Source organism: Lissotriton helveticus, chromosome 1_1, assembly GCF_964261635.1.
Source record: "Lissotriton helveticus chromosome 1_1, aLisHel1.1, whole genome shotgun sequence".
NCBI classification, from domain to species: domain Eukaryota; kingdom Metazoa; phylum Chordata; class Amphibia; order Caudata; family Salamandridae; genus Lissotriton; species Lissotriton helveticus.
Genome location: NC_136057.1, coordinates 596,950,888 through 596,967,427, shown reverse-complemented (window position 1 = coordinate 596,967,427; position 16,540 = coordinate 596,950,888). Strand labels below are relative to the sequence as shown.

At 44.0% G+C, this 16,540-nt stretch overlaps 1 protein-coding gene across 2 annotated transcripts in view; it reads left to right on the top strand.

Moving 5' to 3' along the window:
• BCAT1 (branched chain amino acid transaminase 1) overlaps positions 1 to 16,540 on the top strand; it is a 392,482-nt gene that overhangs the window by 227,898 nt on the left and 148,044 nt on the right. For both annotated transcript variants that reach the window (XM_078674099.1, XM_078674098.1), the window contains exon 5: positions 13,613 to 13,732. In XM_078674099.1, coding sequence (XP_078530225.1) covers positions 13,613 to 13,732 — 120 coding nt within the window. The remainder of the gene's footprint in view (positions 1 to 13,612; positions 13,733 to 16,540) is intronic.

The window sequence follows — 16,540 nt, the reverse complement described above, 5'->3', positions numbered from 1 at the left end:
AAAGCCCTGTAAGAATCTTCCCTTAACTTGTGTGCATTTACTATTTACTCTGCAATATTTTCCATTCTCGTCAACATAATTACAACAATTTAGCAAGTTACCTATCCTTTTTTAGGTCTCGCTGGCGTTGCAGCGCAAAGCGCTGCCGCCAACGAGACTTATAGCCGCCTTCATCCCTGTCAAGGGAGTAACAGCTGTGAACGAGCCCGATACAGACCTGGGCACGAGCCGACCCAGGTCTGTGAACGCGCTTCAAGGTTGAGCAGCTTGTGCACGTTTGTTGGACGTCAGGCACCGCAAGCGCCGCCAGACCAATTATCCCAGCATGAAACTCTACTTCCCGAGGCCCACAAGACCAATTATCCCAGCAGGAGTCTCCACTTCCTCAGGCGCCGCAACAATTATCACAGCATGAGACCCACTTATCACAGCATGTCAACAGGTGCCTCAGGCTGCTGGAGCACTCAACTATAATTAATGCACAGTTGAGTGCTCCAGCAGCGCGGGCGCCTCTCTGCATGCTGTGATTATTATCACTTTGGGGCCTCATGCTGTGATAATTAGGGCGGCATGCTCTATTTGCAGCACTGAACATTTTCAAAGAAGGCAAAGCAGCGACATTCATTGGAGACACTCACCCTCATGCCCTCACCCCCCTCACTCGCCCTCACCCCCTCACACCCCCTGACCCCTCACACACCTCCTCACCCTCACACCCCCTCACTCACACACCCTCACCCTCACACACCCTCCCCCTCACTCACCCTCTCACTCACACACCCTCTCACCCTCACACCCCCTCACACCCCCTCACACCCTCTCACCCTCACACCCCCTCACACCCTCACACCCCCTCACCTTCACACTCCCTCACCCTCACTCACCCCCTCACCCTCACACCCCTCACCCTGCCTCACCCTCACACCCCCTCACACCCCTCACCCTCACACCCCTCACCCTCACACCCCTCACCCTCACACCCCTCACCCTCACACCCCTCACACCCTCACACCCCCTCTCACCCTCACACACTCTCACCCTCACACACTCTCACCCTCACACATTCTCACCCTCACACCCCTCACATACCCTCACACACCCTCACCCACCCTCACTCACCCTCACACACCCTCACACACTCACCCTCACACCACCACCCTCACACCCCCTCACCCTCACACCCCCTCACCCTCACACCCCCTCACCCTCACCCTCACACCCCCTCACCCTCACACCCCCTCACCCCCTCACCCTCACACCCCCTCACCCTCACCCCCCTCACTCACCCTCACACACACTCACACACACACACACCCTCACATACCCTTACCAGCATAGCATAACAAAACATAGCATAGCATAACGAAACAGCATAGCATAGCATAGCATAACAAACAAAAGCATAGGATAGCAAAAGCACAGCATAACAAAACAAAGCATAGGATAGCAAAACACAACAAAACATAGCATAGCAAAACACAACAAAGCATAGCATAACAAAACACAACAAAACACCATAGCATAACAAAACAAAGCATAGCAAAACAAAGCATATCATAGTAAAACAACAAAACATAGCATAACATAACACAACAAAACATAGCAGAACAAAACTTAGCAGAACAAAACATAGCATAACAAAACATAGCATAACAAAACATAGCATAACAAAACATAGCATAACAAAACATAGCATAACAAAACATAGCATAACACAGCAAAACATAGAATAGCATAACAAAACAAACCATAGCATAACATAACAAAGAATAGCAAAACAAAACATAGCATAGTAAAACAAACCATAGCATAACATAACAAAAAATAGCAAAACAAAACAGCATAGTAAAACAAAACAAAACATAGCATAGCATAACATAACACAACAAAACAGCAGAACAAAAGAGCAGAACATAACAAAACATAGCAAAACAAAGCATAGGATAGCAAAACAAAACATAGCATAGCAAAACATAGCATATCATAGTAAAACAACAAAACATAGCATAACATAACACAAAAAACCATAGCATAACAAAACATAGCATAACAAATCATAGCATAACAAAACATAGCATAACAAAACATAGCATAACAAAACATAGCATAATAAAACATAGCATAACAAAACATAGCATAACATAACAAAACATAGCATAACACAGCAAAACATAGAATAGCATAACAAAACAAACCATAGCATAACATAGAATAGCATAACAAAACAAAACATAGCATAACATAACAAAGAATAGCAAAACAAAACATAGCATAGTAAAACAAAACAAACCATAGTATAGCATAACATAACACAACAAAACAGCAGAACAAAACAGCAGAACATAACAAAACATAGCAAAACAAAGCATAGGATAGCATAGCAAAACATAGCATAACGTAACTTAAAACAAAACAGAATAGCAAAACATAGAATAGTATAGCATAGCAAAACATAGAATAGCATAACAAAACAAAACATAGCATAGCATAACATAACACAACAAAACAGCAGAACAAAACAGCAGAACATAACAAAACATAGCAAAACAAAGCATAGGATAGCAAAACAAAACATAGCATAGCAAAACATAGCATATCATAGTAAAACAACAAAACATAGCATAACAAAACACAGCAAAGCATAACACAGCAAAGCATAGGATAGCAAAACACAGCAAAGCATAGGATAGCAAAACACAGCAAAGCATAGGATAGCAAAACACAGCAAAGCATAGGATAGCAAAACACAGCAAAGCATAGGATAGCAAAACACAGCATAACAGCGCAACATAGCGCATAACATAGCGCAACATAGCGCATAACATAGCGCATAACATAGCGCATAGCGCATAACATAGCGCAACACATAGCGCATAGCGCATAACATAGCGCAACACATAGCGCATAGCGCATAACATAGCGCATAACATAGCGCATAACATAGCGCATAACATAGCGCATAGCGCATAACATAGCGGATAGCGCATAACATAGCGCATAGCGCATAACATAGCGCATAGCGCATAACATAGCGCATAGCATAGCGTATAGCGCATAACATAGCGCATAACATAGCGCATAGCATAGCGCATAGCGCATAACATAGCGCATAGCGCATAACATAGCGCATAGCATAGCGCATAACATAGCGCATAACATAGCGCATAACATAGCGCATAGCATAGCGCATAGCATAGCGCATAACATAGCGCATAACATAGCGCATAACATAGCGCATAACATAGCGCAATACATAGCGCATAACATAGCGCATAGCGCATAACATAGCGCATAACATAGCGCATAGCATAGCGCATAGCATAGCGCATAACATAGCGCATAACATAGCGCATAACAGCGCATAACATAGCGCATAACATAGCGCATAACATAGCGCATAGCATAGCACATAGCATAGCGCATAGCATAGCGCATAACATAGCGCATAACATAGCGCATAGCATAGCGCATAACATAGCGCAGAACATAGCGCATAGCGCATAACAGCGCATAACATAGCGCATAGCATAGCGCATAGCATAGCGCATAACATAGCGCATAACATAGCGCATAGCGCATAACATAGCGCATAGCGCATAACATAGCGCATAACATAGCGCAACACATAGCGCATAGCGCATAACATAGCGCATAACATAGCGCATAACATAGCGCAACACATAGCGCATAGCATAGTGCATAGCGCATAACATAGCGCATAACATAGCGCATAGCGCATAACATAGCGCATAGTGCATTGCATAGCGCATAACATAGCGCATAACATAGCGCATAACATAGCGCATAACATAGCGCATAGCATAGCGCATAACATAGCGCATAGCGCATAACATAGCGCATAGCGCATAACATAGCACATAACATAGCGCATAACATAGCGCATAGCATAGCGCATAACATAGCGCATAGCGCATAACATAGCGCATAGCGCATAACATAGCGCACAACATAGGGCATAGCGCATAACATGGCGCATAGCGCATAACATAGCGCACAACATAGCGCATAGCGCATAACATAGCGCACAACATGACGCATAGCGCATAACATAACGCATAGCGCATAACATAGCGCATAACATAGCGCATAACAGCGCATAGCGCATAACATAGCGCATAGCGCATACCATAGCGCATACATAGCGCAGCGCATAGCACATAACATAGCGCATAGCACAGCGCATAACATAGCGCACAACATAGCGCATAACATAGCGCATAACATAGCGCATAACATAGCGCATAGCATAGCGCATAGCATAGCGCATAGCATAGCGCACAACATAGCGCATAGCGCATAACATAGCGCATAGCATAGCGCATAACATAGCGCATAGCGCACAACATAGCGCATAGCGCATAGCATAGCGCACAACATAACGCATAGCGCATAACATAGCGCATAACATAGCGCATAACATAACGCATAGCGCATAACATAGCGCATAACAGCGCATAACATAGCGCATAGCGCATAACATAGCGCATAACATAGCGCAGCACATAGCACATAACATAGCGCATAGCATAGCGCATAACATAGTGCACAACATAGCGCATAACATAGCGCATAACATAACGCATAGCGCATAACATAGCGCATAACATAACGCATAGCGCATAACATAGCGCATAACATAGCGCATAACATAGCGCATAGCGCATAACATAGCGCATAGCGCATAACATAGCGCATAGCGCATAACCTAACCTAACCTAACCAAGCATAGCGCATAACCTAACCTAACCAAGCATAGCGCATAACCTAACCTAACCAAGCATAGCGCATAACCTAACCTAACCAAGCATAGCGCCTAACCTAACCAAGCATAGCGCCTAACCTAACCAAGCATAGCGCATAACCTAACCTAACCAAGCATAGCGCATAACCTAACCAAGCATAGCGCATAACCTAACCTAACCAAGCATAGCGCATAACCTAACCTAACCAAGCATAGCGCATAACCTAGCCTAACCAAGCATAGCGCATAACCTAGCCTAACCAAGCATAGCGCATAGCCTAACCAAGCATAGAGCATAGCCTAATCAAGCATAGAGCATAGCCTAACCAAGCATAGAGCATAGCCTAACCAAGCATAGAGCATAGCCTAACCAAGCATAGAGCATAGCCTAACCAAGCATAGAGCATAGAGCATAGCCTAACCAAGCATAGAGCATAGCCTAACCAAGCATAGAGCATAGCCTAACCAAGCATAGAGCATAGCCTAACCAAGCATAGAGCATAGCCTAACCAAGCATAGAGCATAGCCTAACCAAGCATAGAGCATAGAGCATAGCCTAACCAAGCATAGAGCATAGCCTAACCAAGCATAGCATAGCCTAACCAAGCATAGCATAGCTTAACAAAACACAACAAAACATAGCATAACACAACAAAACATAGCATAGCTTAACAAAACACAGCATAACAAAACAAAACAAAACATAGCATAACAAAACAAAACATATCATAGCCTAGCAAAACATAGCATAGCATACCAAACACAACAAAACATAGCAAAACAAAGCATAACACACACCACACACACACAACCACGCACACACAACCACAACCACACACAACTATCTATCTATCTATCGCCCTCACTCTATCTGTCCATCGCCCTCCCTCTATCTGTCTATCTATCTATCGCCCTCACTCTATCTGTCTATCTATCGCCCTCACTCTATCTATCGCCCTCACTCTATCTGTCTATCTATCGCCCTCATTCTATCTATCGGCCTCACTCTATCTATCTAATCGCCTTCACTCTATCGCCCTCACTCTATCTATCGCCCTCTCTCTATCTATCGCCCTCACTCTATCTATCGCCCTCACTCTATCTATCTATCGCCCTCACTCTATCTATCTATCGCCCTAACTCTATCTATCTATCTATCGCCCTCTATCTATCTAATCGCCCTCACTCTATCTATCAATCTATCGCCCTCACTCTATCTATCGCCCTCACTCTATCTATCGCCCTCACTCTATCTATCGCCCTCACTCTATCTTGCTATTGCCCTCACTCTATCTATCTTGCTATTGCCCTCACTATCTATCTATCACCCTCACTCTATCCATCTCCCTCTATCTATCTATCTATCTATCTATCTATCTATCTATCTATCTATCTATCTATCTATCTATCTATCTATCTATCTATCTATCTATCTATCGATCTATCTATCTATCTATCGATCTATCTAACACCCTCACTCTATCTAACACCCTCACTCTATCTATTGCCCTCACTCTATCTATCGCCCTCACGCTATCTATCTATCGCCCTCACTCTATCTATCTACCTATCGCCCTCACTCTATCTATCTGTCTAGCTATATATCGCCCTCACTCCTATCTATCGCCCTCCCTCTATCTATCTATCGCCCTCACTCTATCTATCTATCCCACTCACTCTATCTATCGCATCACCACAGCATCACTCAGCACCACAACAGCATCACTAAGGGGCACAACAACATCACTATGCGCTACCACAGGATCATTGAATGCCACAGCATCACTAGTCGCCACCACAACATCACTCAGCGCCACCACAGCATCAATCTGTGCAACCATTCAACAACAACTGGGTCAAATATGATCTCTCAATGTTTCAAGCTTTATTACAAATGTCACAAAAAGAGGTTAGTATTTCACTTCTGTTCTTGGATTTTCGTCACAATAAAATACACTGAACATATTCTTCACAAAAGTTATTTACAAAAGTTTAAGCTATTGCTATTAAAAATTACAATAACTTTTATTTAAGTATTAATTATTAAAAAAATTCAAAGCCATTGTTATTTGTAATATCAATACATCCAAGTCACGTGAATACAACACATATTGCATTACAAATGCTATAGGTGTCACAAGTTATAACTATTGGCATTGTAAATGGCAAATCTATTATTTTTGCTATTTTCAAAACCAACACATATATAAAAAATGTGTCATTTACAATACCAATAGCTCAAACTTTCCTAATGCGAGACCTTATGCATTGCAAATGCTTGTCTATTTTTATTTTCTCTTGCTTTCCTTTGTTTTTAAATGCTCCATTGACTCACTCTTCCTCTTGTTTACGCTGCTTTCCTGCTCTGCCAATCGTTGTTTATTAGTAGTCCTTCCCTCCTTGTGCATCTTTTGGTTTTTGCTCTTTCATATTTCCGCACTGAAAACTAGAAACATTTTCCCACCGAGGTGCTTCTTTCCCCTTAATGACTGTTTTCAAATGGCACTTAAAACAACATCTTCTTTCAGCTGCACTTCATGCCTGTCCATTTGTATACTTCTTGATAGTTGAATTCGTACTGTTGATGTTTGTGGAGAAGTAGTTGGATAAATTCCAGTATAAAAAAAGTAAATGGACATGGAGGTAATGAAGAGCCATAGAGACCAATGAAATGTTTCGCCACTTTGAAGATTAAGGCCTCTACCACAGTTGGCGAGCCAAGAGGTCATTTTCTTTCTCCTCTTAGATCTAGGGCTGCCCCTTGGGCTGATTCCACTCCATTTCTGTGCATTGTCTTGCCTTTGGTAGAGGAAGGGATCAGTTTATGCTGGACTAATGTTTTCTTGGCTTGAGATGCCTAATATAAGAGATGGTATAGGCCACAAAGAATAATTTCTTGGAAATAGCTCCAGCACAACATTCTGGAGGATGCAGCTCTTACTCCAGGTCCGGCGCCCGCCTGCCTCTGCAGACTGCGGCCCCCTCTCCCCTGCTCTCCTGGAGTGGTGCGCTGGTGCTGCGGCGGGCCGGGCTCTCCATTGCCGCCGAGGGTCGGTGCTTGTGCCCGTTCTGCCTTCACCTCACCCCAGACACTGATAGAGGCGTGTCCACGCCCCATCCGCGGCAGCTGTTGTCCACCACAGCCTGGCCCATCGCCTGCTTCTCAACGCGCTGAGCCCCCGGAGGCATGATTGGGCCCCTCCACTGCAGCCAAGATCCTGTCTGTGGATCTATATTAGTACCTGCACCCGTTTTCTGCGTTGCCTCAATTTGGCCCGGTGCCTGCTTTCACTAAGCGCCGAGCTCCCCGCTGACATCACAATGCCTCCCGGGACATGGCCTGATGCGGCGGTCCTAGGCACTTCGCGGGACACAGTCTCCAGTAACTCCTGCCACAGCCTGGCCCGGCGCCTGCCATCCACAGCGCTGATCTTCCGTTGCAGCCCTTGTTACTTTGACAGCCCTCTCCACATGGAAAGCAGTTTCGGTTTCGCTTCCGGAGGTCGCCCTCTTTTAATCTGGCATAACGCGCTGTTGTGAGCGCCAACTGCGTCGCAGAGCCTCTATTTTTAACGCTGTAAGGGTCTAAGTTACTTGAAATGGCGGCTCCTTGAAAGGCAGCTCAAGTTATTCCCCTCCACCCCTGACACTATACTTCTACTTGAAGCTAACCTACAAACACTGCCAATAACATATGTATGTCTCCTTTGAGTGGTGCTGGATTTTGAAAATTACCTGCTCTTTTTGTCTTCACTTGTTCGAGAACTCTATATCTTTATATGGACTACTCACTCTTTATCCACAAATTCAGACATTGCTGCTATTATTGTAAGATGTTAGCATCAAGTCATATTTAATAGTAATTCAAATATACCTTCTCTGTGTTTCTCTGTCTCACACTACTACTGTCTCTTCTTGAATAGAAGCCACTCAAGTATTAATACTTGATTTTGCAAATAGAATAACTCAAAGAAACTCATAGGAGTGCCGTTTGCCCTTAAGCCTCATAAAACGGGTTCATTCAAATTTATTTCTATGAATCTTTTCCACTGTTGCAGCACTTCTAAGCACCAGCTCCTGTCTACTGGGTTGTGAAGTAGTCATGGTCCAACCTTACATACTTCTAATTGCGTCTGCTAATTTCTGGGTTCATGCACTAAAGTTACAGATTCCTATTTTGTATTCCTGTGTCTGCTAAACAGTTGTCTGTTGGCGAGGTTTTTAGAGGAGCCCTAGCTCAGTGGGTGTAAGTTCTAAATACAGCTCTTCGAGTAATCATGTATGTCTCTGCTTGGCCAAGTGCATGGTTACCATTGGGATTGGTGCTAAGAGCCCCGAGGGACCCATTGAACCCTGATAATGCTGTAGTTTACTACCCCAACAGCAGTCAAGGGCCCCATGGCGTCCCTGCCAATCTACTAGTCTTGGCTTCCTTAGCATTTAAAGATCTAACCTCTAAGTCTTGAAGACTTCGGCCATATTTCCTTCTGGCTGCAGTGTCAGAAATTGAAGATGCAATAGGTTCACAGTCTTGACATGCCGAACAACTTGTGGTACCCTTGACAATGTTATGTATATTTCCCCAAAAACCCATTTTGGATGGTTGGTTTAATACAGCTTTAGAGCAGAATGACAAAATGACTTTTACACTGTCCATTGTACTCTTTTAATGTCCTAGTCAGAACCCTCTAAACTTTCTGTTCCATGTGGTGTTTCCTGTGGGGACTGATTCAAAAGACAATGATTATCATACTTTGAAGGCTTCTTATTCCAATATAAAGGAGCGCCATTGAAATGCTCCTTTTTTAATGGTAACATGTTGTGACTCTAATTTCGATATGCATTTTATTGGTTTTGTTTCTTTTTGCGAGTAGATGTGTGCATCCCACTGCCAATTTCTGGCTGACTAGAATTGAGCTATACAAGTTTTGATGCCTCATTATTTGATAAGTGAAACCCCTCAAGAATGTAGGTCCTGCTGATCTCTTGTTCTTTGAACCTCCCATGAATGTCTCTTAGCTTTTCTTTCCGTGTGCACTGCATATTTGTCCTTTTGTGTCTGACTTTGGGTTCGCCTACATTCTGCTATTAACCTCCAGTTTCACGTCAGGAACTTGTTTTTTGTCTGTTCCTACTGTCTGTTTCTTCTACCTGCACCTTGTAAGGAGAATCCCCTTTTGTATCCCCCACCTCTTCTGAATTTTGAAATATGCTTGAAACTTTAGTAATTTTCAGTCTTTGACATTGCATTTGTATCTGATCATCTTGCCTCATCCCTGCATCTTACACATATGTCCTCTACCGTGCTATGTGGCTGATTTGGCGGTCTCAACTATTTGATCGCAATTACACCTATTCATTTTCAGTTACCCTGGTTGATTGACTTTTGCATTTTCCTTAAAGTCTTGCTTTCAAGACACTTCTCTATTTCAGGCACTTCCGGAGGTGCTAGAAGTTGAAACATTCTTCGGGTATAAATTTCAGATTACATCAAGCTGTCAGTCCAAGCCTGTTATTTTACAGCTACCTAATTTTGTTCCATAAAAGACTAAAAGAATATTTTTAAGCTGGTCCATCCTGCTTTCTGGTGGGGCTGTATGCTTTAAAATGGAAATGTCCTGCCGGTATGATTTTGTTTATCTCTGGCCTGAGCATTTTCTGTGATTTGAGCTGCAAAAGAATACACAAAAGATACAGAAACAAGCATTCATGAACAGATACAAAAATGATAAAATATTGTATTGAATTCACAAACAAATGTAAAAAAAATCAACATTTTAATTTTAATAGGAAAGTTGAAGCTTTTCTAAATTCAATTGATGTAGCTTATCATCCGTACTATATTCTGTGTGATGCACTTTTGCTGCTCCCATGAATCAATCTGAGGATACTAACTCAGTTTTTAGCCTCCAATTTCAAAGTCCTTCAGATTTACAGAACATTTTAAAAATGTAATTTGTATATTTTGCTTCTTTATTTGCATCCAATGTATTAATCTATTATTATTATATACTTTTCTTAGCAGTCAGGGACCCCCTGACTAGGCTTGACAGACCCCATGGGGCCCTTGGATCACAGGTTAAGAACCATTGGTTTAGTGGGAGTGAACAGCTTGTTACTTACACAACAGGAATGCATTGTAAACTAGGAGCTCAGTAGGGGATATATGATGTTTGGCAAACATGGACTGAAATGATCAGATAACCTTTAGCACAGTACATGGTCGAATGACAGCGGTATATAGTTTACTTCTTTTCAAGCTTAACCTGTGCTGATGGTTTACTGTATGCACATAGAATGACCACCAGTAGGCCACATATTGTTTGGGAAATCTTGGCAAGTCCTTGTGTCTTCCGTTGCTATTTGATGTTGGTTTATGGATATACAAGTAATGCAAATGTGGTTTGACCTGTTATAACCTCAAAGTCCTTAGTCACACTCCGTAAAATGTGCACCCGCCAGCCGATTGTCCAACTGTAGGGACGAATCGGGACACTATCTTAGAATGCAGCATTGCAGATGTAGTGAATAAAAACAGGACATGACATTTTGTTAAATAAACTTATTTAGCTGGAAATTACCTCAAGCACCCACCTCCTTAAATACACAAATGATGGTAAAATGCTAGAAGCATCTTTTCACCCAAAGTTTTGTCAATGTTTATTGTACATATTAAATTAACAAGAGCTCTCACATGGCATCACTTGTCCGTTTGCTGAACAAATATTTTGCCTTCTGTAATACGGATGTAGACTGTTGTTGGCAAGCCACGGGCGAGTTGGTGACTGAGTATTCGACATTGGGAGTTTTTTCGCATGTGTGCTGCCAACAATCTGGACCACGTGTGCCTTATTGTGTTTGTTTTCCCCACTACAACTGTGACCGCGCAAGGTGATCCCAGTCCATGATCTTGTGACCTTGCAGATGTTGCCAATAGCCATTGGTCTCTCCTCTAGGAGTTTGACTTTAGTAAGTTGTCGCTGTCATTAACACACAAGTAAGAACATATTTTGAGCGAGACAATGCGAGTTCGGAATCTTCACTCGCTTGCACTCGCCCATACTAATCATTTCAATTGTATCTTTGGGCTGGTCAGTCCTTTTTCATGGTCAAGTCCGAAACAGTCAGGAAAATCTATCTACTTTAATTGTGCAAGAATTATGTGCCTGGGGGCTTTCTTGCGAGCCATGACACAATATAACTCAATGTTTTGAAGACGTTTAATCAGGCTTCAGTAGTCCAGCCTTCAGGAGGGTGAAATAATTTTTACTGTGACCCAACAGTGCTGTGTCGTACAGACCGCTGCGTAAAGGGGGACAGTTAACCGAGCCAGTGGAGGCACTCACCCAGCAGTTCCCTTGACACTCACCCAGCAGTCCCCCTGACACTCACCCAGCAGTTCTCTGGCACTCACCCAGCAGTTCCTTGGCACTCATCCAGCAGTTTCCCTGACACTCACCCAGCAGTTCCCCTGACACTCACCCAGCAGTTCCCCTGGCACTCACCCAGGAGTTCCCTAACATTCACCCAGCAGTTCCCCTGACACTCACCCAGCAGTTCCCCTGACACTCTCCCTGCAGTTCCCCTGACGCTCACCCAGAAGTTCCCCTGACACTCACCTACCAGTTCCCTGACACTTGCCCAGCAGTTGCCTGGCACTCACCCAGCAGTTTCACACCCAGCAGTTTCCTGACACTCACCCAGCAGTTTCCTGACACTCACCCAGCAGTTTCCTGACACTCACCCAGCAGTTTCCTTGACACTCACCTTGCAGTTCCCTTGACACTCACCTAGCAGTCCCCTGACAATAACGCAGACTCACCCAGCAGTTTCCATGACACTCACATAGCAGTTCCTTTGACAGTCACCCAGCAGTTCTCTGACACTAACCCAGACTCACCCAGTGGTTCCCCTGACACTCAATCAGCAGTTCCCCTGACACTCACCCAGCAGTTCCCTGACACTCACCCAGCAGTTCCCTTGACACTCACCCAGCAGTTCCCTGACACTCACCCAGCAGTTCTGTCAGCAGATACTCGGGTTTCATTGTTAGGTTTGATTTGGGGCGGTTGATTCAAGTGGGACTCTGTTCTGGTAACAGTGGAGTAGAAAGTCTTGGGTTAGGTCCCTGGGTGCAGATGATCCAGGTGGACTATTTTATGCCGCTGTGAACAGGGGCGTTTGTAAACAAGAAAAGCTGTCTTAGTCTTCCATTTAGCTAAAGTCATGTGCATTGCTGATTTGCCTCTGAAAATGAAAGTGCTTCAGAGAGCAAAATTTGCAATGCCAAAACGGTCGCACAGTGCGTGCGCCACAGCTGTGAAAATAAATTCCTATACCCCCTACAAACCTGGTATCAGGAGCACCACCTCTTTATCAAGACACCTTGGAAACACAGAAAAAGTAACGTACCACTGAATATCATGAGACAAGAACATCAGAGGCAAAGTAACGAAGACCAAAATAGCGAAACGTAAGTGCTTATAGAGGAAGAATAGAGTGCATGCACCGGAAGAAAAGACTTACGATTACTAAATCCACATCTGCGTATCTATTTCCAAGGCACATATATGCGGAGTTAGGTATTCAAAATGTATACTTACCTTTCGATATTTTGGCCTCTATATGTGCCTCTCTCAATATTGTGGCTTCGATATTCAGGATGCCCACCCAGAAGGACATTTATTATTCTAGTGAGCTTGAACAGACATGCACACACATCTACAGAATAATGTTTATTTGTTAATAATCTATTTAAATTCTCCTGACGTGCTTCGTGCGTAATTTATATTGGACTGTCATTTGTCGCTAGTTAAGTAACTATCATTGCTTTCCATTCATTCTTTTCAGCCATTCGACAAAGAAGAGCTTTTGAAGTGCATTCTTAAGTTTATTGAAGTTGACCAAGAATGGGTTCCCTACTCAACTTCGGCCAGCCTCTACATCCGCCCGACATTCATTGGAACAGAGGTATGGATACAGCTTTTCACATTTTCTATTACATCACTATATTAAGATGTGTTTTGGTAAAATATCAGGGTTTGTTTTACTCCAAATGTATGTAAAAAAAAGAAATATCTATTAAATACTTAAACCTCTTTTTTAACAATGAAACCTAACTCTTCTGTGAAAATGAGTCCAGATGTCATTCTCTTATGGATCCACATGAACAGGGGATTGATTTCAGGTGCCAGGCTTTTATTCAGTCGGCCACAAGGTGAACTCTCATATAAAGGCCTGCCCAATCAAGAAATGAAAGACAAAGCATGGGCGCTCTAGGAGGGATGGTAAGACCCGAGCAAATAATTCTTCTGTTACCCCAGTTTATGAGTCCCTCTGGAAATCAAGGCCGTCTAGATTATTTTTCTTGATCCTTCCCATCACCTCGTCAAAGGTAGCTCTCAACTGGCGATCAAGCATTTCATGGGAGGTGATCACCTGATTAATTCTAGGGTCTGCAAAATCAAGCTGGGGGCCGCAGAGTCAGGTTGAGCAGAAGATCCTTTTCCGCAGGGGTCCCTAGGCTCTGTAATGCTCTACCAGAAGATTTTGGGAGACAAACTAGAATCGGCCTTCAGAAAAGGACTTACGACTCTTCTTGTTAGAGACCTTTAGAGAAATAGCAATTACCCGAATGGCTTAGCTGTGGGACACTCCCCTCGGCAGCAGCTACTTGCACTTTACAAATCTAATTTCATTCCTTCAGCTTTGTTGACCGTCTTCTGTGAAAGAGCATGGCTGATCCTTGATTCCAACCAGGATTCAATTTACCGTCTGGGCCAGACACTTAATTCACCATCCCTCCCATCCAGTGCAGTTTGACAGATTAACTTGGGTAAAACGCTTGTGCAAGGTGCTCGCAAGTTAACCCCTTGCATGCTGGTGACGAACCCCAGCCGTCATGCTCCGCGGTGCTCGTGTGCTGATGACGGCTGGGGTTTGTCGCGGCGCCACCCTGTTCGTTTGTTTACCGCACAGCGGCAGAAACGGGCCAGCAGCGAAGGGGTTAAGTGATGGCAAATTGACCTGACTAGGAGACAAGATGAGTTTTTAACTCCTTCGATGCTCATGACGAGCTCAGCTCGTCATGAAGTACACCTCTTGTACACTCATGACGAGCTGAGCTCGTCATGAACCGCGTTTTTTTAAATTTTCCAGCGCACAGCGGGAAAATGCACCGCATCGATGGTGTTAACGTCTTCTGTGTGGTAATGTAGAGGGTTATAGGGAAGCATGGTGAGACGGAGGAGCGTGCAGATTTCATGCCAGGGTCTGGATTTTAGATCAATAACATAGAGTAACTCCCAGATCAGTCTAGGGTGTCAGTTCTTGGTACTGGATCCATGATCTCGTATCTTCAGCTCTCAAGCGTGGTAGTGCAGGGTAGACTGTCTGCACTGCAGTGCCACCTGCTGGTCGTTGGTATACTTTTTATGCTTCTCCTCAATTCATGCTCGTACTCTTAATGTTTCAATCTTGTAGACACAGCTGGCTCAGTTGTGCTCACGTGCCGTCTCAAAGGAGTTGGATTCCTGCCCCTTTCCCACTGACTAGCCCAGGGTTCTTTACTTGGTGAACAGTTGTGTTTGCAGAACCAGTACCACAATCACTGCTTCTTTACTGCTCAGTGCTTTACAATGTGAGCTTCCTGCCTTCAACTCTCAGGGGCTTTCATTCATCTACATGGACAGAAGGTGCCACTCACCCAGTCTGCCATGTTATGGCCCAGGCAGTCTGAATTCTGATACCAGCCTCTAGCACCAGGCAGGATTTTCAAGAGACTGCCTTCCAGGTTCATGCTTCATGCTGAGGTGTGTCAGGTGAGGCAGTCAGTCATGGGTGGTGGATTTAAGGTCGTCAAGCTAGCCGAGTTGCCTTCTCTTCACTACCTCCTTCTGTGATGTCGGCTCCCCATCCAATGCAGAACCTATCTCTCCCTATCATGACTGTGACAACCTTGGGCCCGATTCACAAAAGTAATCTGAGACAAAATCCTAACGTTACGACTTTTGGTATTCCCAAAAAGCATTTAGTAGTAGTAAAGTTAGGATTCCTAAGTTTACTACTACTAAATGCCTTTTGTGAATACCGAAAGTCGTAAAGTTAGGATTTTGTCTCAGTTTAGTAGTAGTAAAGTTAGGAATCTTACTACTACTAAATGCCTTTTGTGAATTCCGAAAGTCGTAACGTTAGGATTATGTCTCACATTTGTAGTAGTAAAGTTAGGAATCCTAACTTAATTACTACTAAATGCCTTTTGTGAATACCGAAAGTCGTAAAGTTAGGATTTTGTCTCAGATTACTTTTGTGAATTGGGCCCTTAGAGAACAGTGCATGGGCACCATAGTAGGCTGGGTAGAAAGATTGAAACCAGAAGAAAGGGATCCTGAAAAGTAAATGCCGCAAAACTACCACATTTCAGCAAGCTGTTGGCAGAGCTGACACTGCACCTTGAAATCGCAGCATTGCCAGGCACACTGCTCAGCAGCTCTGACCTGCAGGTGGGAGCAAGAGAGCCTGTCTCTTGGGATCAGGCAGTGGCACCTCTAAGTCTAGTACCTGGCAGATGCTCCATTCCTTAGCTCTTGGGATCAGGCAGTGGCACCTCTCAGTCTGGTACCTGGTGGATGGTCCATTCCTTGGCTCTTGGGATCAGGCAGTGGCACCTCCCAGTCTAGCCTGGCGGATGCTCCATTCCTTGGCTCTTGAGATCAAGCAGTGGCACCTCTCAGTCTGGTACCTGGCGGATGCTCCATTCCTTGACTCTTAGGATCAGGC